The sequence below is a fragment of the Acanthopagrus latus genome, chromosome 20 (genome assembly GCF_904848185.1).
Source record: "Acanthopagrus latus isolate v.2019 chromosome 20, fAcaLat1.1, whole genome shotgun sequence".
NCBI lineage: Eukaryota > Metazoa > Chordata > Actinopteri > Spariformes > Sparidae > Acanthopagrus > Acanthopagrus latus.
The window spans coordinates 23,199,331-23,222,311 of record NC_051058.1 but is presented as its reverse complement, the minus strand read 5'-3'; the positions used below and the strand labels follow the sequence as shown (position 1 = coordinate 23,222,311).

General features: G+C 44.7%; 1 protein-coding gene across 6 annotated transcripts in view; it reads right to left on the bottom strand.

The window, feature by feature from the left end:
* Positions 1 to 22,981, bottom strand: part of grid1b (glutamate receptor, ionotropic, delta 1b) — a 402,507-nt gene that overhangs the window by 107,190 nt on the left and 272,336 nt on the right. For all 6 annotated transcript variants that reach the window (XM_037082410.1, XM_037082411.1, XM_037082415.1 and 3 more), the window contains one exon: positions 6,397 to 6,602. In XM_037082410.1, coding sequence (XP_036938305.1) covers positions 6,397 to 6,602 — 206 coding nt within the window. The remainder of the gene's footprint in view (positions 1 to 6,396; positions 6,603 to 22,981) is intronic.

Here is a 22,981-nt window from a genome sequence, read left to right as displayed (position 1 = left end):
GTTCTCTCTCACAAAACAGAGATGAGAGGGAGAGAAGAGGAGGATGAAGACAGATAGGAAAGGAGAAAGAGATTGAAAGATGAAGGAGGAACAAGGTAAGAGAGGAGAGGAGAACAAGCTGTGATGAAGGGGTGATATAAAAGAAAGAATGATGGAGGAGGAAAGTAAGTAAGGGAGGAAAATAGGATGAGATAGACATTGGAGTCCATGGAGAGGAGAGGCGACATATTGTAGTTCAGAGATGTGAGGATGAAAAGAGAGAGAGAAAGAAGAGATGAACAGAGGAAAGAAGGAAGGAGCAGAAAGAGGAAAACACAAAGTGCGAGGAAGGAAGCAGAAAAGCAGAACAGGAAAAGAGGTCGGGAGGAAAATGGAAAGTGAAGGGGAGAGTGAAGGAGGAAGGACATAAGGAAAGAAGGATGGAAGGAAGGAATCACTGACTAAATCACTATGAATAAAAGGACTCCCAGTGTAGTCGTGTGTTTTGAGTGTCTGCAGAGAAGACAAGTGTTCCTGATTTACTGATCCGCTATTTGACGATAATTTACTTTATACAACAGCATCTTTATGACAAACAGCTTTGATTTTAGTTTTAATCCTCAAAAGACGACGCAGAATAATTCACCCCTCGAGCATTAACGTCTGGCATAAAGTCACATTTGTCACTTTTATTCATTCATTCATTGATTATTTAAAGACTAATTACTGCATGTTTGTCAGCCTATCGATGGTGACCAGCCAGCTGCCTGCTGTACTGATCCAGGAGCAGGTCATGAGAACTGAAGTGTGAAAATCTGGCATAAATCTGGAAAAAAATAGGAGAATTGTGACCTGAAGCTGGTAAAATCATCAGGACGCTGATAAATATGACGACACATGTCGGCTTTGTTACATCGAAGCTACATACATAAGATGCAACTGAAGGAAAAGTAAAAAGCAGCAGAGAAACTTTTAAACTTTTAACACGTCGCATCCTAACAAACAGCCTACATGTGATGCTGAGCGTCTTCTCTTCGACGTCTCTAGTTCTTCACGTTCTTTCTAAAACTTGATCCAAGAAGTTAAAAATAACAAAGAAGTCAGGCGTGGAAGCTGAGAATAAAACAAACAGACGAGCAGGGACAGAAACGAGGGAACATGTCGAGCTTTAGATTGAAAAGCTGCGACATTAATGTGGTTGTTGTGAGATAAACGCTGTAGAGAGTGAAGACAAACATGAACCGAGTGAAAGAAAAGCTCCAGTTATCTGCTGCTCCTCGTCCACCCACTGCAGACCTGCTCCCCGGGACGGAACCGGCTCTGATCCGCTGATGGATTCATCCTCACAGCCTGCAGCTCTGCTGTAAATAGACGTGTATACAACCTCCCACTGCACGTATACAAGCTACTTTACTCGGAACATTTTTATTCCTCTGCACTATTTCTGTTTGTTTACTGTTGAGTCACGTTGCTGCTCATTGTTGCTTTTTATACGTCCAGTATTAATGTTGTGTATCCGCCTGTTATTCACCCACTTGTACACACAGTTAAATACAGTAGTCACTGTACTCAGAACTGGAACGGTGACAGTGGTTGAGGATAATGGGTACTTTTTGCTTCCTGTGATCCAAAACTGACAAAAAGGAAACATTTATTTATCAGAGTTGAAGCAGAAACTCTGAAAACTGACGACAGAGAAGCTTTTACTAAGAAGAATTTAGGAAGTCTTCGTTTAAGCTCTAAATCTTTTTACTTATCTAAATACATTATCAAACACAACACAGAGAACACAAACGCTCAGTAATTACATGACATGAGGAAAATGATCCGAACATGTTTCAGTGACAGAGTCATCAACGTTAGCAACAACAGAAAATGTTGCACTTTAACAATTTCCTGTTGAAATCTGGATAAATCTTCACAATAACTTGCAAACTAAAGATTAGTAACGATCTTAAAACGTGTCATTTTCCACTGATCAACTGTCCACGTGTTTTATTTGTTTCACAGGCGGACACTTGACTTCATGTTTCATGGCTGCATGCAATAAAGAATATTAAAAAAGGAGAATAAAATGGAGCATCTTGCAGTTTTAGCGCCGTTATTGTGAAACTACAACATTTTGCACGGTGACTAAACGTTGCTATTACACATTTTGATGTGATCAGTGTTAATTAAACTACTGCGGCTTTAGTTATCCTGAAAAATGTAATTAAATCTTGGAAAGAAATCAGATTATTTTGTTTACATGAGACAGTTTTTATTGTGATTGTGCTCATGAAAAAGTTTTTAAACTACGACTGATATTCAGTTTTCTTCCTTACATTCTGTATTCTGCTTGAGGTGTTTACATGGAGTATTTCTATTCTGTTTGGGCTTTTGAACATATTTTAATGAGAATATAAATAATATAAAGAATATAAAGCTCCGTGATGATGCACAAAAATCTCTGTGAAACTAACGGAACAATCTGAGAGACGAGCTTGAACCTCGGCCAAATCCTGAAAACAGGACGAACTAAGAAAAAAGATGCAACAGGAAGCAACAATAAGTTCTGGCAACAAGATTCACAGCCAGCCAGTGTGTGTTGTGTTATCATGACTGTGTGTGTGTGTGTGTGTGTGTGTGTGTGTGTGTCGGTAAAAACTTGCCAAAGCTTTTAACACGTTTCCATGACAGAGTGCAACTTCCATTCAGCTCGGTGTCACCCTCCCACGCCGTCATGTCCGGGTGCTAATGAATGTCTCAGCGTCAACACACACACGCACACACACACACACACACATACACAAGCACACACACACACACACAAGCACACACAGATAGAGGCCATTTGTTTCCGTGCCAAAGCCTCCCACTCTTTTAAAGACGAGTGCAGTCACACATTAACACTATTAGAGTGAGACACCTGAGACGAGCGGGCGCACACACACACACACACACACACACACACACACACACACACAGGAAAATAGTCGCACACTCACACCTCAATACAAAAAAAGGCTTAAATAAATAACCAGTGTTCGACATCGACATCAGGCTTCATCAGGGTTTTCAATACGTTGTTGCTGACATCGTATCGCACCTTAACGTATCGTATTATCTTATCGTACCGTATCACGTCATCGACAGCAGACTGTCTCAGGTGTGACTCCCTGATGTGTTTATACAACAGGTGGATGGACTGACATGAATCTGATGCAGACGTTTGCGGTTCTCAGCTGATGAACCTGAACGTTCCTCTCGGCTCCGTCATCCCGGCACACCTCAGACTCTTCCTGAACTCTGATTTAAGTCCAGGTGTTCTGTGACAGGAAGCAGCTGAACACTGCGCCACCTGCTGGGTGTGGAAGCGACTGACCGCTGAGAGAAACACAGAAGGACCTCCGCCCTGCGATTAGTGCCGTCACGACGCGTGGCTGCCGTACCCGAGGTATAAACCCGAAACATGCGCGTGAAGAACTGCAGGTGTTGTTGAAACAGACGCGAGATGAAATGAGATGTTGTGAATGTGCTGATTGACAGGCTGTGAACCATCCAGCTGACCAGCCAGGCAGCAAGTGCACCATCTGTTACTGCACCACTTAATGAAGTTTAATGATTCGCTGCTGCAGCACGTACAGACCGGCGTGAAGGAATAAGATGCACTAATGAAATGAAACATGCAGATTGTAGCTGGAGGCACAAAAGTCTCACATGTTGACTCTTTTTCTTCTTCTGCTTCTTACTTAACTACTTAACTTCATTTATTTCATTTTTTATTATGAATCTGTTCTTATCTCGCTTTTCAACAACAACAGAGAGGTGACCTGTAACTTTAAGGTGTGTGTGTATAACTGACGGATAAACAAAGCTTGGTTCTGTCAGCTGCTGTGTGTGTGTCTGTGTGTGTTGTGTGTGTGTGTGTTGTGTATGTGTGTGTGTGTAGTAATTAATCTATGGGAACAACTGAGTCGCTTCTTGGAAGTGAGATGAAGAACGAGCGAGCGAGAGAGAGAGAGACATTAATACTTAACCTGCTGTCATGGCAACGCAGCTTGACGGGCAGTCTGAACAGAAAGGAGAGGCCGGAAACACACACACACACACACACACACACACTGTGTGTGCATCTTATAACATATTTAGCTGCCTTGTGGTGGTGTGTGTGTGGCAACCTCTGACCTCTCTCACACACACACACACACACACACACAGGTAACTAGTCAGTCCCTGTGCAGCTTTTTGTCTGTTGCTGTCGTCACTGAGGGAAATCTTTCTCCCTCCCTCTCTCTGTCTCTCTCTCACACACACACACACACACACACACACACACACACACACATGCACAAACACACAAACACTGAGGTCATCTTGACAATCACAAATCATGTGACTTTGCACTGAGACACATTCTGCTGCTAATAAAAGAAAGATGGCAGCTGATCTTAAAGTTGCTTCTTCTTAATTCATTCCTTTAAACCAACAAGCTGTGTGTGACTCCAGAAGCCTCGTCGTGTTTACCTGCGACACACACACATCCTGTAAATAATTAAAAGCGTTCAGTGACACACGTGCGCTCACACATTCATCAGTGTGATCCATGGACAGGAAGTCGTCATGAAAAATGAAACGGGTGATAAATATTGAGCAAAAACTCTACCGTGTGTGTGTGTGTGGACCAACCAGCTCCATCTGTCACTCCAGGTGGCCACTTACACCTGGGTGCACACACAGACACACACACACACACACACACACACACACACTCCACAGCCTTACAAATGATCACTGATCCAGCTTGTGTTCGGGGGGACGGACAGAAAGCCTGAACAAACACAGCAACAGCTTTTTCATAAACTCACTTGATCTTTCCACACACACTCATTCATATCTGTTACACACTCGGTGTTCAGCCCAACACACACACACACACACACACACACTCTGAATAAATCTCCAGCCAATCAATCAACTCCTCTGTGTACACACTCACTTGTTTCCCCTTCAGACATCCAGCCGTTGCTTTCACACACTTGCTTGTTCACTTAACACGCTCACTTCTTCTTCTTCTTCACTGCTACGTTCAGCTTAAACCACAATTATGATATTAACATCAAGATCTCACCTTTGATACAGCCGATCACTGGATTTTAATCAGTGGTTGGCTGTTAGAGATCGCAACTCTTCCTCTGAATGTTTGTGCTGTGGTGTTCCTCAGCGGTCGGTGCTTGGACCCCTCGTTTGTCTTAGTGACCTCAAAGAAAAATCTACCTCTCAATCAGTGTTTTGAAATATTTGTCCTGCTTGGTTCTGCAAAATCCTCAAAGATCCAGTTCTCGCATTCATCACATCCTGTCTAGACTCACTCTATTCATGCTCAAGCAGACGTGACACCTCCAGACTTCAGTTGATTCAAAATGCTAATCTCTCCCATAATCCTCAGACACAACATCACTTTTCATTTTTTACGCAGATGACACGCAGCTTTATTTCTCTTCTGATCCCACCAGTGAGACAGTTCATCTCACTCAGGACTCACATCAGGTCGAACAACCTCCTTCAACTGATTCCAGACAAATCTGAGCAGACATAATCCCATCTCAGCGCAAATTGGCTGATTCACCGACAGTTTAACCCCCCTAGCAGCCGGAGTCTTGGTGTAAGATCCAGTCCCGTCTGTCTCCCAAGAACCTAGAAATTCTCATTCATGCATTCATCACACCCTGTTTCTGCTAGAGAACTCCGAACACGACCTTTCTGGGCCGGTTAATTAAAAAAAAAACACAGCTACCAGACGTTTAACAAATTCTGACACAAGAGTTCAACTGTTAACACCTCGACAAAATGCTACAAACACGTCACCAAAACAAAAGTCGCTCATTTAAGGTGTTTACCTGGTGGAGCCGGTTAGCATGAAGTCTTAACACCTCGGGATAATGTGTGAGCGCTCATTAGTCGGAGTAATGTTCTTCCACTTCTGCACACACTGCACAAATGCATATGTACAGTTAATTTGCAGGCTGTCATGTGCGTGCAGGGATCCATATTAAAGCCATTATTCAGTCCCTTAAAACACATGTACTTATTCAAATTTGATCCCTACATGCATTATTCAGTCTACGCATTAATTAGCGCAGCGTCCTTATATGTGTACACGCATCAATCCCTCGTACACAGCGTGAGCCGATTGTTATTCCTGCAAACATATGCTGCGCTCATTAATGCCCAAAAAAGCACATCCATACATTTGTTCCTGGCCACATGTTCTACACCCATTCTCTCCACATAAACACACATATGGGATCGTTCTCTCTCTCGAGAGAGAAGCACAGTTGTTCTACACTCATACATGCAGTTTAATCGTTCTCAGGCAGACACGTTCCCTCCGTGTGAACAGGAAGCTGTTAGCAGGTAAACAGGATGACGACCGACCTGCTGGATGAACGTGTGCGCTCCGTGAGGGCTGAGCAGCAGGATGGCTCGGCGCAGCGTGTCTCTGTAGCGGTTCAGCTCCTCGGTCCTCATGGTGGTGAAGAGGTTGGTGAAGACTTTACTGATGTTCCTGTCCACTCTCTGCAGGGCCACGTCCACGCCCTGACGGGACGTCTGGTCCAGGAAGCCCTGCAGGCCACGAATGTCTGGAGAAATGGAAAAAGAAGAGCGGAAAAAGAGTTTAGTGTCGTATTGTTACGTGAGCGACGTGAGGAGGAGTGCAGGGGTTTAGAGATGCAGCATAATATCATTATTACAGATGTTCTTTCTGCTGCAGAGACGCGTCCACACTGGTTCAGGTTTTCATGACAAACATAAACATATGACACAACAACAATTTGAAATATTTAAGAGGTCCACTTTGTAAGAGAGGTGGTTTTTGAATCTAACTCATCAAATACACAGGAACTGGGACTGTGGATCGAATCATGTCATCCTGCAGCGTCAGTATGTGAAGAGCTGGGACTAAGAGGTGAAAATGAAAAGTAAAACCACAGCTCAAAACTCTTAGTTTTACAACTCTGGTCTTTGGTCCCATCTGTTCTAAAAACATTGTTCTCACCAAAATAACCGTCGGGATCTTGGACTGTGTGACCGTTTGCTCTGAGATCTCAGCAATCATGAGAACAGAACCGACAGAACCGAGAACCAAAGCCCCCCCAGAAAAAAACCCATGCTGTATTTTCCTTAAATGCATGTGATGCAGCAGCTCTTGTGACACATTTTTCATGTTTTCAGAAAAGAATATCTGACAGAATTGTTTTGCTTCCAACAAGGTTACAAACCGTCCTCGCTAATGACGACTGTCAGACGAGCTGCAGATTGTTCAGTCACAAAGAAGCTGACTGGGCTGATTCATGCCTTCACTCTTGATTCAAGAGTCTTTGTCGCTTTCTGTGGGAAAATATTTCAACTTAAATTCACACAACGAAAGAGCGAGGCAGAAACACAGAAGCCCTGAGGCAGAAAACAGCCATTGGAGCCGACTCGTCCTCAGCAGAAGTGACTGAGTCGATCAGCTCTCCTCTCTGGCCGTGTCGATGAAGCAGACAGCATCTATCCATCCGAGAGGATCATTTAGATCGCTCGCAGTCTCGTCTCCAAACTGCCAGAGAAGTTTCTGTCTCTGACATCCAGACGAGGCAGCTGTGTTGCGTTATGCTCCGTTATAGCTGGTGACAGGTTGTTTGGCCTGAACATCTCTCCCACTCCCTCCATCCTTCTCTTGTCTATTAGCGCTGACAGCCGGCTTGTACCGAGTCCTGACTGCCACTCTCTGCTCGTACACTCAGCTTTAACTCCGCTCGTTTCATCTCGCCATCCCGATCGTTCAGTTTTTCCTCACGTTCACTCTCACTCCTGTCGTTATTTCTGTTCCCAATTACATTTTCCTACAATCCGTCCGTCTGTCAGTCGTTCCCTCTTTTCTCCTACTCTGGTAAATAAGTGGAGAAAGCACAGTGAGTGACTCCAGTGGAACAATGGGGTAACCATGTTCTGAAATCTGAAATTCAGAGATTTCTGCTTCTTGCAGTTCCCCACTGATTTCAAAAGCACCACTCAAGATGAAGCTCGGCGGGAGGCGCTCGTTCATCCATCCCTCCGTTACAGAATCTGTTCATCAGCTCGTCCAAACAGCTGTCCACACATCATCTGTCTACCAATCAATCTTTATGTCCGTCTCCTGGAAAATGTGAGAGACATTGCAAGTGAAGCGACGTCAATAAATCAGAATCTGTAATGTGATAAATACTGTTTGATATTCTGGTCCGGTGGAGACTTAATGCATCATTGCACTGTGTTCACCTCGGGCTGTTCTGCCTCCTCCGTCCGTCCACAGTCATCTCCTGCACCTTTAAGTTGCTCTTCTCTCGGCTACTTACTGATTGTTTGACATCAGTTTATACTTCTGAATGATATCTCAGTGTAACGCCCCTTACCTTGTGTGATAATTAATTGTTAACTGAGATTAAGAGCAAAAGGACAGCAGCAATATTTCTTTAAGTTCCCAGGAAACAGTTCCAGGAGCGCTCCTTGCTTACGTACTTCCTGTAAGATCCAGGTGACTACGGAGGGACTTGTTGCAGATATTGATCAGGTGTTTACAGAAGTCGATAGTGGTGAATATGATTTACAACGACACCACCTCTGAGAAGATGGAGGCCAGTTTGACCACAGAGGATACGGCACTGAGCTCCACAAACAGGACAACAACTGTAGCTACACAGCTACCTACGCTAACGACGTAGCAGCAGCTACATTTAGCAGCAGTTAGCTTGTTTTCCCTCTGAAGCTGCTCGGCCTGTGACAACGCTGAAGGCCAGTGATGTCACAGGCTGAGCAGCATCAGAGGGAAAAACAAGAAAATCTACTTCCTCCACAAAATAAAATGTGTTTTGTAAAGTAATCACCCCGGCAGAGTTCTTCTCTTTATACATTCATGGCAGCATGATAAAAATTAAGAGAGAGCTTATTATCCGCAACATGAATCCCCTGCTGCAGGATGACTCACCTCTTATAATTATCATTTGTGTTGTTTTCCAGGAAATTACGAACTTTAAGATATGATCACGATGAACTAAAACAACAGCTTTTGTTCTCCTGTGGCCGCCTACTATCTGTTATTCCTGCTCAACATGCGACAACCAGCCCGACACATTTACCTGCGTTATCATTATCAGCAGCATCAGTATTCAACAATGCATCCCTGCACAGCTGTCTCCAATCACAAGACCAGGATTTGCATGCATCTCCGATCTACCACCATCTACTGCTGTCGTCGTGCATCCATCCGTCCTGCTCTCAGTGTGTCTGTCATCACTCCCCTCGAGAGCTCTGCTGGAGGAAAAATAATCCCTCCTTCTCTGCAGCTCAAGCACTGGAACAACACAAGTGGAGGGACTTGAAAGCAATTTGCCGGCGCTCCTCGCCAGCCACGGTTTTCCCATCAGTTTTTCCAGAGCCACGTTGAGCAAGGCACTGTGGGGGGACGGCACTTATCTCCATCCATCAGAGCCACACCAATCTCTCCTCTGCAGTCGGTCGGAATTGGCAGGATAGACCGCTGGCCACGGGAAAATGTCTCAGATTTAATTTAGATTCACACGACATGGAAATATATGTGTGTGTGTATGTGTGCGTGCGTGTGTGTGTGTGTGCGTGCGTGTGTGTGTGTGTGCTGTTTCTCAGGCCGGAGTGCAAATATTCAGAGGACAGCGATTCCTAACATTTGCACTGTGTAGCTGTGCAGCAAACATCGCTGATATTTACCAACATTCTTATATGAAAAATCCAGACGTGAGTTGTGTATTTTTCTGTGTACGTGACACGCTGAAGTGTGAAAGGTTTGGCCTTTAACCTTTAAAACAACAACAAAAAAAATTAGTCATGTCATTTGCTGAATATTTCTTGTACCTTCGTGTTCCTGAACATCTCACGCTCCTGCAGCGCTGCAGAGGACACCAGGTCACTGTAACTGTGAGTGCTCTGAATAAAGCTCTCTGCTAAATGTTTAAACTGCGACTCAAAGTGGAAGCCGGTACTTCTTGTCTTTCACCTGGCAGCCCTTTTCTTTCCTGATCTGGAACGTCACTTTGCTTTATAAGTGTGAGGAGGTTCTGCAGGACCCATAAATACCAAGTTCAGAAAATGTCAATGCAGTAATATTTGAGGGGGAGAGTAGCCTTTGCTATCCAAAGTCTCCTCTGTTCAGCCCGCTCACATGTTTTATTTTTACATCACCAGGAAGAGAACACAAAATTGCAGCAATCTTTGAGAGGAAAATTGAAGGCCAGTGTCCAGTGAAAGTATTCTGGTTTGTTTAGTGGCTTTGAAAAAGGCTCTTTTTGTTACGGCTCACCTTGAGGCGGTGTTTTAAAATAGGCCATGAAAATACACAGAGAGGAAATTAAGTGTCATTGTCATCAGCAGCTCAGCTTGAACAAATGTTTCATGTTCATTTTCACTGCACAGTTGATAACAGTACTGTGATGTGGAAGGTTAAAGACTCACATTTTTAAAGGGAGTCTTGAATGGAGAAAAGTATTTCGTACTTTGATCTGTTTTTTTTTTTTAGCTTTAATTTGAATTTGCTGCATTTTTCTGTAATTGTATGATCAGCATGAGGAAATATATTATTAGTGTGGATATTAAAATGAACAATTCTCAAACAAACTCGGCAAACCAACAACAAATTATCCAAAGTTAAACTGGCTGAGCCGGCCCAGGTCGTAGAAACTCTGTGGCTGACAGCAGGAAGCTGATCAGGTCAGAGGAAACACAATAATGATTGATTGTTAGATATTAATGGTCACATTTAGCTTATTTTTCATTGACGTGCGTGTCAGATATTTATCCGGAGGTCGTCAGTCTGACCTCAAACAACTGCTGAGAAATATCAACGAAGACAGTGAGAATAAAAAAGTGTCAGAAACGAGAGGGAGTCAAAAACCAGGAAACCTGGAGGGAAGAGAAGCATATGGAGAGTCGTCACAGTTCATCACGTGTTTATGGTGATTTATGTTTCTCATTCTCACACATATAAACTCCCTCATCCTCCTCCTGACCAATCAGCTGTGTCCTCTCTTCTTTAACTCTCCCCCCCGTCACTGGTTCGACTTCCCTCCTTATCTCCCTGTGAGTCATCACCACAGCAGGACACACACACACACACACACACACACACACACACACACACACACACACACCTCTCTGACATAACTTCACCTTGAATTCAACACAAACTTGACCTCAAACCAAGAACTACAGTTGTGAAATGCCGAGTGCACAAAATGTCTCGACTCTACGTTTGTTAAGGTCACATTTTCACTTTGTGTACTAACTGACAGACCTTGAAGGCTTCAGAAGTGTCAGCTACAGTAATAATAATACTGAGGCCTGAAGAAAGAGAGCCAGCATCCCATTACCACGGCAAACACTGGCTCTGGTGAAGTGAGAGGAAGCGAACCAGAAATCCCCGAAGGCTCATCATTTGCACAAGGTATCACTGGTGACAGGAATAAAGTGGTGAAGTCAAACTGAAGCTGAAACTCTGAAACTCTCTGTCGTGTCTGTGTGTCTTTGGCTCGACTGGCTACGAGTTGGGTGTTATATGGATCCAACATCCTCTGCTCCTTCCGACGGGTCTGAAGATGATTTAAGTCCATGAACAGCAGCCGTCTCCTGCCTGATGGTGGAGACTACTAACTTTAACCCCTCGGCGCCTCTCAACATGGCCGTGCATGTAAATACTGTTTAGTGACTGCGTGGCTTCCTTTTCCACAGGAGGAAGCCTACAGGCTGCAAAATACTCATTAGCTCATGAGAGAAACGCTCCTAATTAAAAAGCAGACGTGATGAAACACTGGCCTGGCTGAGATTTCACCATCGATGACACCGTGGGATCGTCCGCCTGTGGAGGAGACTTCTGCAATGCTTTAAAACCAGGAAACGACATGAAACTGACAAAACCCTCAACATTCAAAACTGTATTTATGTTTGGAAATCTTTAAAGGACAAGAAGCAAGACAAAAGTTTTATATATAATAAGAAGGAAATTATATAATAAATAAATCTTCTTCTTCTTGTTTTGTGACTCACAAATGTGTGAGACAAACAGATATCTTGAGTTCAGATAACAGAGATGTAAGAATATCACTAGCTGACATTTACAAAGAGCAAAGCAAAGCTCTGACTGAACATGAGAAGATAATAACAAGGTTTCATTTATAGAGACATTAAAGGGGAACAACACAGAGTCTTCAGTCTTTCTTGACGAGTTCGACTGCATGTGTGAAACATTACAGATCCTTCAGTGTCTCCAGAGTTCGAGGCCCAGTTTGACTCAGATCTGATGTCAGCACCAGATGAAGAACTTTGTCTTTGGTCGTTAAGTATTCGCACAGTTAATTACATTAAAACTGTGAAGTCTCAGAGAGGATGTACATGTCTTCTTGTTTCTCATGCAATTGAAGTTTGAATGTTTTTCTTTTCCACAGAGAGAACGGCGGTCTTGAGGAAATCCCTCCTAATTTAAGGAGGAAATCCGACTGCAACTTAATTGAAAGCAACACGTCTGCCTCGCTTGCTTAAACCCGACTCCTCTCGCCGTCCTCTGGAGTGTGGAACCGCCTTGATGTGTGTTCTGTTCGCTCGCATTTTGCTGTTACGCATCCGCTTGAGCATACAGAGCGACCGCGGACGCTAATGAAGCAGATTCCCTGAACCGTGACGCCGAAATCAAATGCAGAAAAGGGAAAATCTGTGATGTAGTGGGAGGCGTTTCCCTGACAGCTCAGTTCATTTATCAGCAGGCTGCTGGAAAGGACATTTTAATTACCCCACACACTTTCCTGAAGAGACTGAGAGGAAAAAAGGAGAAATTAGAGAGCGAGGTGGAAGAGGAGAGAGAGAGACGACGGTGTGTTTGTGAGGACGGATAATTGAGCCTTTTCATCCACATCACCAATGACAGGTGTGACATTTAGCTTTGGAACACACACATCCTGCTCTGTGTGTGTGTGTGTGTGTGTGTGTGTGTGCGTGTGTGGGGATGAGTGGTTTCTCTCTCAATTGAATATCCATGAAACACACACACACACACACACACACACACACACACACACACACACCTGCTCTAACCTTTTACAGTCTGGTAACTAAGAGGACAGGAAACAGTGAACAAAGATGGAGGCGTGCACACACACACAGACACACACACACACACACACACACACACACACACACACACACACACACACTGTTTACCACACCTATGAGGACACAGCTGGACCAACTTGTTAATTTAGCCGCGTTATTCTCCGTCGGCTCTCTCTCTTGTTCAGAGAGTCTGAAGCTCGTTGACTGTGTGAAGTCGTCCATCGCAGCTTTCAGCAAAGTTCTGAGCTTAAAATAGATCTAAAAGATTTGTGTTGGTCAGGATCAAAGTCTCAGCGGTTGCTTGAACAGATGTTTGTACTTCCAGACTCACTCTCTGCTCGCTCTCTCTCTCGCTCGCTGGTTTTTTCTGACACAGACTGAAAGAAAAATGAAAATATTTTCCAACCTGAGCTGGAAGCGGTTGGAGGAGTCCCAGTCTAAGGTGACGTCCTCACTTTATATGTTCGACAAATTAACTAATTGACAAAGATGTTCAACCTACAATGACATCGAACACAGAAAAGCATCAGGTTGTAACAAACAGACCCCCGACTGTCCGGCTGGCAGTCACATCTCCACTCCAGCGCTCGACACCGGAGTTCCTCAGGGTCGTGTTCTGTTAACGCTGCACACCTGTGACAGCACTCCCAGACCCTGAGAGCCCACCACCAGCACCGACTGCATCAGAAACAACCATGAGAGTTCATACCTGGAGGAAATTACCAATCTTGATGAGAACAACAAGGAAATTCTCCTTGTTGAAGTCTGAGAGTTGCTCATTCAGACTCTCTGTGATGAATCAGATCTCTTTAACACATGCAGGATGCAGAGAAGCCCTGAGCAAAGTGTTCCTGCAGACCTTCAGGCTGTCTTGATTCACCTACAGTCAGGTAACAACAGCACAACAGGTGCAGACCTCATGACAAGGACATCAGGGTTCGATCATATCTTCCCCTGAACAATGGCCCTATAACGTTACGTATGACAGTGACAGACAGCTGACTCTCCTCACCCTGACGTCCTCACAACTGAGAAGTACAGTCAGTGCCTTTGGACCAACAAGGTGCTGGCTCTGATCCAGAGTCCGTCCCCGGGCCGTACACACCTCCAGCTGCTCCCTCAGGATGAGTTGAATTCAGAGTAAAAAAAAAAAAAGGAAATGCTCGACTTCCTGCAGACTCGTAAAGCTAAATTCCAGAGCCAAGTTCTTGTCAACTTTAGGAGAGGAGCCATGATCACAATCTGACTAGAAACGTTACAAACTGGCATGGCCCATCACTGCCCGGGACAGGAAGGCTCTACAGCGGGTGATTAAACCCACCAGAACATCACCGGTACCAGCTGCAGAGCATCAGTGAAGTGAGACGTCTGCACAGAGTCCAAAGACACTGACACCTGAATCTAAACGGACAACTGCTGTGTGGCAGCGTGGAGGACGTCTGCTGACTGTCACTAAGAAGAAGACGTGGCATTAATGCAAACTCTCTCCACATAACAACACGATCAGACCTGAGAGCAAACAAAGTTTTCTTCATGATGATACAAAGAGAACAACAGAGGATGAACTGACGACGCGCTGAATGATTCATCCTCCACAGCTCGTACGATATCCTGTGATTGAACACACGTCTCAACATCTGAGCCGCCGACTACATCGACAGGTCTGACGCTAACAAGGCCGATGTATAATTTAACTGCCTGGATCGTCCTCATGATCAGAATGAGATGCTGATGCACGGGGCGTATATAAAATGCAAATGTGGCGCTCCTGATCGTCCCTCGCTGCTCTGCTCTCACACCCCTGCAGGCCTGCCAAGGTTCTATGGAAATGAAGCCAATCAGAGGCCTCGGAGTGAATTCACCGCCGCCGCCATCACCCCATCAAACCTCATCTGAGGCATACGGGATGAGGGCGTCTCGGCAGCATGAGCGTAACTAAGAAAGCATCAGGCTGTGTGTTATTTCATTAAAGGCTGGTCTTCATTATGATGTGTGATAGCAGCTGTCACTGTTTCTCACAATGACCACAGCAGGAGGACAAAGCAACTAAATTAAATCTGCCGACCACATTGTTCGTGCAAAACCCACATTTTTCAGCTGACATTAATCTTTTTGACGTGAAAGCGATGCACATGTTGAGGTAAATATGATCAGGCTGATGAAATAATCAGCGTGAGAACGAGGCCTTCAAACAGGCGTAACAGCACTCGGGTGTGTCATTTGCATTTTGATGACCGCCGAGCGTTTACCTATTTGTTTTTACTGTGTACTCCATTACAGACAACAGCTGTTAATCCACAATGCAAAGGTACCGAGCCCCGCGTCTCCTCCGCTGTCAGCCCACCCCTCCTCCAATTAAAGGCATCATTACTTGAATTATACAGTAAATTTGTCCTGCAGTTGATATTAAAGGTCACAACAGAACAGCAGCAGCAGGTCGAGCTCATTACTGTACGATAACAATCACCTGAAACCACAAACTGTTGTGTCGTTACCATCAGGAATCTAAACGTACAGAGAGAACTTCTCACACAGAGTCCTGCATGTTTCTACAGCAGCCCAGTCACATTTTTAGTGGCACACTTGGTAGGGCGAGACGAGGGGTGTTCAGTTGGTTGCAGTTTTCAACGTCACCACAAAATCCTAAGAAGTGGACGTGCAGACTGATGTTTTCTGTTTAAACATTAGGAACTCTGTGATCGAGGGTAAATAGAAGTCAGGATTTGTGTGGCAAATAAAATATCAACAGAGTAACTGCTAACTGCTGCTAACTGTCAGTGTTTGTTAGCTTACCTAGCCGTGCAGCTAATGCTTCTATTAGTTAACTGACTGGGAGCTGGTAGCATCGGAGGACTGTTGATGTTATGTACTATCAGACCATCAACTCTTGAGGCACAGAGTGGCTAGAGGCTAGCTAGTTAGCATGCTAATATCAGTGCATGTAGCTTTTGCACTCGTTAAGATCGACAGATGTGCAGGAGAAGACCGGCGGCCGACAACAGGAACAAGACCGCAGGACACTCTCCACTTTCTGATGAACCTGCTGCATGTACTGAAACACTGCTGTCATTAAACTTAACTCCAAGTGAAGAGGACAGTGTGCTGAGGTCTTGTTCCTGAACCTTTTAGTCTACACTTCTTACATATTGCACCTTTAAAACCCTGACGGTTGGGCACTTTGTGTGTCCAGCTACTTTCATATTGATTTCTAGATGTCTCCTCTCGCTGTCGCAGATCGTGTTTCTGGTCTAAAAGCTCAGTTTCTGCTTGTTCTTCTGGTTCAGAGTCCGACAGTGATGACAGAAAAGTTTCTGACCTCTCACCCTCATTACACATCAACTGGAACAATCTCTCAGCGGCGATGAACCTATTTCAAGGTTCAAGATCCAACACTGAATTATTCAGCGAAGCCTTTAATTCACCGTGTTTGAGACAATGAAAGATTCACTTTCTCTAATCTCATCTGCACAAATTAGTCCTTTGAATCTCATTCTGGGGTTTTATCTCCTTCCCTCTGCGTCTTATCACTGTGGAAATAAACTTTGGGCTTGTAACAGCTGATAATGAGCCATAATAACCAACAGATAATCATACAGTCTGACATAACGGGATAAAAATATGTGTCTGAATGGGGAAAGGAACATGAAAATTACAGATCGTTTCATGAGTGTAATCACAGCCTGCCGAGCGCTGAGACAAAAGGGGTCATTCCAGTAATCGTGTCCACGACTGAAACACGACAGAAATCCCAAATGGATTCTGAAACTCTCCGAATATTTAATGTTCGAGGAGAAGTTTGACACAGATTCACTGTAAAGACCCACAGCACAGTGAGCTGCTGGTGTAGCTGCTGGTTACTGCTCATTAGATCATTGCACGAGTGTGTGTGTGTGTGTGTGTGTGTGTGTGTGTGTGTGTGTGTGTGTGTGTGTGTGTGTGTGTGTGTGTGGCGGTGGTCACAGCTGTGGTCGTCCAGGCGATTCATGCTGCTGGAGCTGCTGTGACAGAAAAGTGAAATGTGGGACAGTGTGGCCTACTGCTGACCCTCGTGTGTGTGTGTGTGTGTGTGTGTGTGTGTGTGTGTGTGTGTGTGTGTGTGTGTGTGTGTGTGTGTGTGGTCATGACTGCTTTGTATGACATGTATTTTAGATTGCAGCTGTTCAGCCTCAAGTTTTCAGAGGGCGTCTGTCAGAAACACTGACTCCAGTAAATCTGGACGGCGGTTGTGGGTCTGAACACTGAAGCCGGTTCTGAAGAGCAATAAACGGACTCCACCGGTTCCTGATGAGTCTTTTGGTCCTTACTGTTATTTCACTGCCACCACAGTTGCCAAGTCCGCTTATCATAAGCAACTTCTGGCTTGTTTTTCTGTAAAGTTGCTTGTAAATATTGGTAGCTGCAGGTTTTTGGGCATGTTGTTAAAGTGTTCCTCTTCTTATTGCATCGCATGTCATATTGTTCTGAAGTCCTGGAGCTAAATCCAAAAAGTATCATCACATATAAAAACAATAATAAATACTTTCTATAACGATACAATGTAATGACGCCTCCTCATGTCTCGGTGTAACTAGCTGTTGTTAGGAGCCGACACCCCATCGCAGATCTCACACTGGACAAACACTCATGTGGCGTCTGCTTGCTGTCCTCTGTGTGACCCCGTCGTGTTTGTGTGAAGCTTTGTTTGCCTCAGTAAGACCTCTGCGCTCTGTGTTCATATCAGCGTCAACACAGCAGATCAGGCGCTAAGTATCTGAGGATGAGCGGGATTTAGGTTTGGAGACTGTGGATGTATGGATTTACTGTATGTGGACGGTCCCGCTGTGCAGAACACAGACTGTCCCTGTGTAGACGCGACTCTACGGGGGCCCTGAGGGGACACAAAGCTCTTAACAGACCACATGGTGTGGATTCGATGTCTGAATGTCAAACACAAGCTATAAGCTACACCGACCTTTTACTTTCTCTTGTTTTCATCTTTTCTTCGACCGCACACAGCGAAAATTTTCAGCTGTTACAGTTCAAGTCTTAATGTTTGTTAGAGCCGTCAACATGAACACAGCAGCTGTCAAAATAACGTGCAGAGCGGCAGATATGTAGAATACTGAGATGTTTGTGTTGTCACGTCGACGTGGTGTTCGGTAGAACAGACAAACTGCAGCACTGTGACTCTACGTGGAGGTTTACAGTGAAGACTTGCATTTCTAAACAGCTGAGTCCCAAAGCAAAGTGTCGAGGTGAGGGCAAAGACTTCGTGCCCACTGGAATTACTGAGAGAGGAAAAAAAAAAGCATCAACTAAAAAATGCATCCAGAGATCGATACCTGATGGAGCTTTTACAACAAAAGCACCACTTTCATCTCGGCCGTGATTTCCAATCAGGAGATCAGCTGCTCGCTCTCAAAAGATCCAACAACACGGGTCCAGAGAGACCGCAGCAGTGAGGGAACACTGCGACTAGATTTATCCACAAAAGTGTTATTTAGAGGAGAAAAAAATCATTATCTATGTGCTCACAAAAAGTGTCTGAAAAACACAAATCAAAGTTTAAGTGTCTGAACAAATAACTGAAGATGTTGTTTTTCTGAAGAAACCAATAAATCCATCCATCCGTTTCTCTTCTCCAGTGGACCTCCTGGTGAAACATCAGCCCGGCCTGCAGGATTTAACGTTTCAGCAAAGCACAGATATGTCCAAGGTGGACACTACGATCGAGTCACAGCAGAGGATATTTTATACAAGTACGTCTGGAGACATTTCCAGCCGTCTTAGTGCCGTCAGAACCGTGTTTTCTCTGGAGAAGTTGGACCATCTCTCCCCGACTGAAACACGTGTTTGAAGCTGAACCAAGATGTTTCTCTAACCCCTCTAACATGAGCACAAACAGAAACATCAACCTAAACAAGTGTGAAGTTCCAACACAAAGAAGTGTTCAGTGTTAACTTGGCCAACATTTAATCTGAAGATTGGGATGAAAACTTTCTGCCACACCTGAAACTTCCCCTCTCGCCCTGCCAGACGCAGTGTTGAATTTACTCACACATCAGGAAAACACTTCAATCTGCCAACTTTCCAGCAGTTTATTAAAGTCATATTTCGCCGTCACTTGGCTGAACTGGGTACAAACATGCCACTCTGAGCTTTAACGAGGACGGTTCGAGATTTATGAAGATGTTTTTGCACATTTGCTACCTGTTTGATTAATGTCTGCGTGGGCTCCACACCTGTGACACCTGCTCTGACGGAGCCGAACGCTACACCTGCTGCTGTAATTGGTCACAGCAGATGATACGCGGTGCCCTTTTCGGAGTACAGGCAGAACAGACAGCGGTGCCAGCCTGGGCTCGGCTCACTGGTTCTGTTCCACTGCTACTTGTGAAGTCCAAACTCTGGTTTTACTTTTTGTGTTCGTGCAGGGAGCTCTTTTTTTCTGCTGAGCGTGCAGGTCAGAGAAGCTCAATGAAGGCTACTGCCGCTGAAATAAAAGTGTTTTTAAAATATTAAAGTTCTGGCGTTTGTTCTGTAAGAGAAGCTGATTATTCTTCTGTGTCCATTCAGACTTTTTTATGCTGCCAAATGTAAACACAGAACTCTTAAATGGAAGTTAAAGGCACCACAAGTTAAGATCCACGTCCTGGAGTGAACGAGCCGCTGAGGACCGGCTGATAATCCACCATCATTCAGAGGCGTCCTGACAATATGATCAGTTCATTTTTACATTTTAAGATGCAACTTTTTAATAACTGCTCAATCACTGTTTCACCATTTGTCCCAGGAAACCACCAGTAACGCTCGATTAAAACTTAATACCCCCAAAACATGAACATCAAACTTGGTACAGATTCTGTCCCCTGATACTTCCCTTCACAAAGCTTTCTGGGTAATGATGTCTGATGTTTCTGTGTGTCAAAGCCTCTTCAGTCTTGCATACATTTAGAAAGTCTGCACAGCGCCGACCGTCTGCTCTCACTCCCAACACGCCACATGCAGTAAATCATACATGTGTGTAAATAATTGAATCTGTAATCAGCATTTTTTCTGATTGAATCACTGTTTTTATAATCAAATATCCAAATAAAACAATGATGCAGCATTTATCTCCAAAGTAACAAGTAACTGAAGTTATCAAATAAATGTAGTGAAGTAAAAGAAGGACTACGTTTGTCTCTATAATGTCGTGAAGTGGGAGAACTGAACCCTGAACCTGCAGAACTGACAGTAGTTAAAGCGTCACAGTTTGAAGCTTCAGGCCACCGACTGGCTGCTGGCTGCACCCACAGCGCCACCATCTGGCCAACTGGACTCATGACTCTTAGGAAGCGCTTTAACATCACTTCCTGCGGCCGCGCTTCAACTCAAACATAACTTTTAATATCATAAATACCATTTTGCACTAACCTAACGCTGAGGGTGAGATACTGAACGCGGCCCTGATGCTGCAGTAACTGAACGTTACAACCTGAGTTTTCTCCGACACTTTAATGAGTCCGTTGTCAGATCCATCGTGTGAAGTCGCCAACACAAACAATGCATCCCATAAAATCAGCGTGGGCCACGCAGCGAGCTGACACCATCACTCCACAAAGTGCTGACATCACAGATGTTTACAGGCTCGGTGGAGGATTATCAAACTGAATGCAGATGTCAGCCCGAGCTCTTTAGTGCGTACGCATCAATTATGGATCTGCTGAAGGCACCGTACGTCACTCCCAGCGCACCAGAACCAACAAACGCTCACGTAGAGTATGGAGAGATTAAAAGTAATGCCACAGTATAACACACAGCAGTTAGTCACAACAGAGACCAAACGAGTCAGACGTAAAAGACTAATCAGGAGAGACGGGACGAGACGGACCGATGATAAGAAGGACGAGAGCGAGCTGAAGCAGGAGACACCGCGGTCAGACTCCTTCTGCTATCAGTCCCTCCTGCCTGCTGTCCTTTATAACATCTACAGTGGTTCCTTTTCTCTTGACTTTTTCTTCTTCTTAAATGTGTTTGACAGAATAAAGCGTCTAACGGTGACGTGACCCGACGCGGCTCTTCCTGCCGGATGCTTCCGAGCCCAAATCTCTGAGCATCACACGGCTATTGTTGTCTGCTGGACTCTCTGCGCTCTGTCTGCAGCGTCACCGGCGGTCGATAAGGCCGGGAAGCACCGGTGGAGCTGCTATTTCCGTCTGCACACACACATTCACAGTGGTACAAAATGCTGCCGGTGCTGCCCTTTAGAGCAGAACCATCACTGGGCACAGAGACGAAGCCGTGAGACGCATCCGGTGTGAATGTTAGAGCGCGACAGAGACGAGGAAGCTGAACCGCCAGGAGAAAGAAAAGGAAGTGAAGATGTGACGAGAAGCCGGAGATAAAAGGATTTATATAAAAGGCAAGAAAGTTTTTCAGCAGCTGAGCCTGACAATAAAAGAGTAACCAGGGGTGAAAACTGATGGTTTTGTTCCTTCTCTTACGTTTATATTTTTTACTGACGGTGAGCCAGACAAACACAGAGTTCAGGCGAGGCCTCTGATGGACGAGACATTCGGCCTGTTAGCAGTCAAAATAAGACTTTCTCTTCTACAGCAGGACTTCTTTGAATACCAACTACAGACGGTAGAGAAACGCAGACAGGCTGTGGAGCTGCAGCAGAGTTATCTTTATCAGAGTGATCGGACCGACAGCAACCAATCTCATCCTCCAACACTCAGAACAGAGTCACAAGACGACTGCTCATGACCCTCCAACATCACCAGCAGTCGTTGATGGTGTTTACAGAATCAGACGGGATCAGCTGGGGTGTTATGATCGGGCCACAGAAGTCCTCAATCTCTGAGATTATCTGATGAAGGTCTAAGTACCCAAATGTTATAAACAAACTTAATTGTAAGTGAAGAGGACGCTGTGATGGAGTCTTCTCCTACACACCTGTTGTCTTCTGAGCAGATCCAATAGTATTGAGCGGGAAATCTATGAATAGTGCAGATTTTGGGAACACTCTGGATTGGGGATTTTAGCGTCTGGCATCTGTAACTGATGATGGCATCAGTCAAATCTAAGAGAGAAGTTTACGTTCAGCACGTTTCTCCGTAACGAGCCTTTGTTTGTTTGTTCATTGAGGAGTGAAAAAGGCTAAAATGTTAATGGGCAGTCTGTTAGCTGAGGCTCTGAAACAGAGAGGATGGCACTCGGGCCTCGGGGGGGTAAAGAGGAGCTCGCAGTAATGAAGATGATGATGGGTTGGTAATATCTAATTTCACCCGCTCTCTGTGTTTTCTCCCTGCAGTGACCAGCTGCATCCATAATTGGTGGCTGCGACGTGTGTTTAAAAAGACAATCAATAAAAACAAAGCGAGACGGTCGGCTTTTAAAATCTTGAAGCCATTTTCAGTCCACTTCAAAACATTCTTATCTTTTAAAGGCAAACCCGAGGCTCTTTATCGATCTGTTTGTTTCCTGCCAAACAAGAAGACCCAAATTAGATGGGATGGGAATAAAAAAAGAAGAAGAAGCAGCGTAGAGACAGACGGAGGAGGCCGGTGGAGTCTCTCGGTGAAGGCGTCGGGTCATCTCTGTCTCCGGAGCCGGGGATGCTTCTGTGCTCTGATATTACAGGGACTGTTGAATCTCTGAGGCCTGGACAGGAAGACTTCATTACACAACAACAGAGTCGCATGTGAGCTTTAATCATGAAGCAGCACAGAGCATCTGAAAGTCCTCGGTGCACTTTATCATCTTGTCCTCACTGATTGCAGCAGATTGTTAATTTCCTTGTTCAGTCCAGTTGCCAAAAAACGACAAAGGTATTTTACATCTTTGCAAACCCACAGACGCGTTCGCACATGTATGATATATCAGTTCCAGATGGTTTTGATCC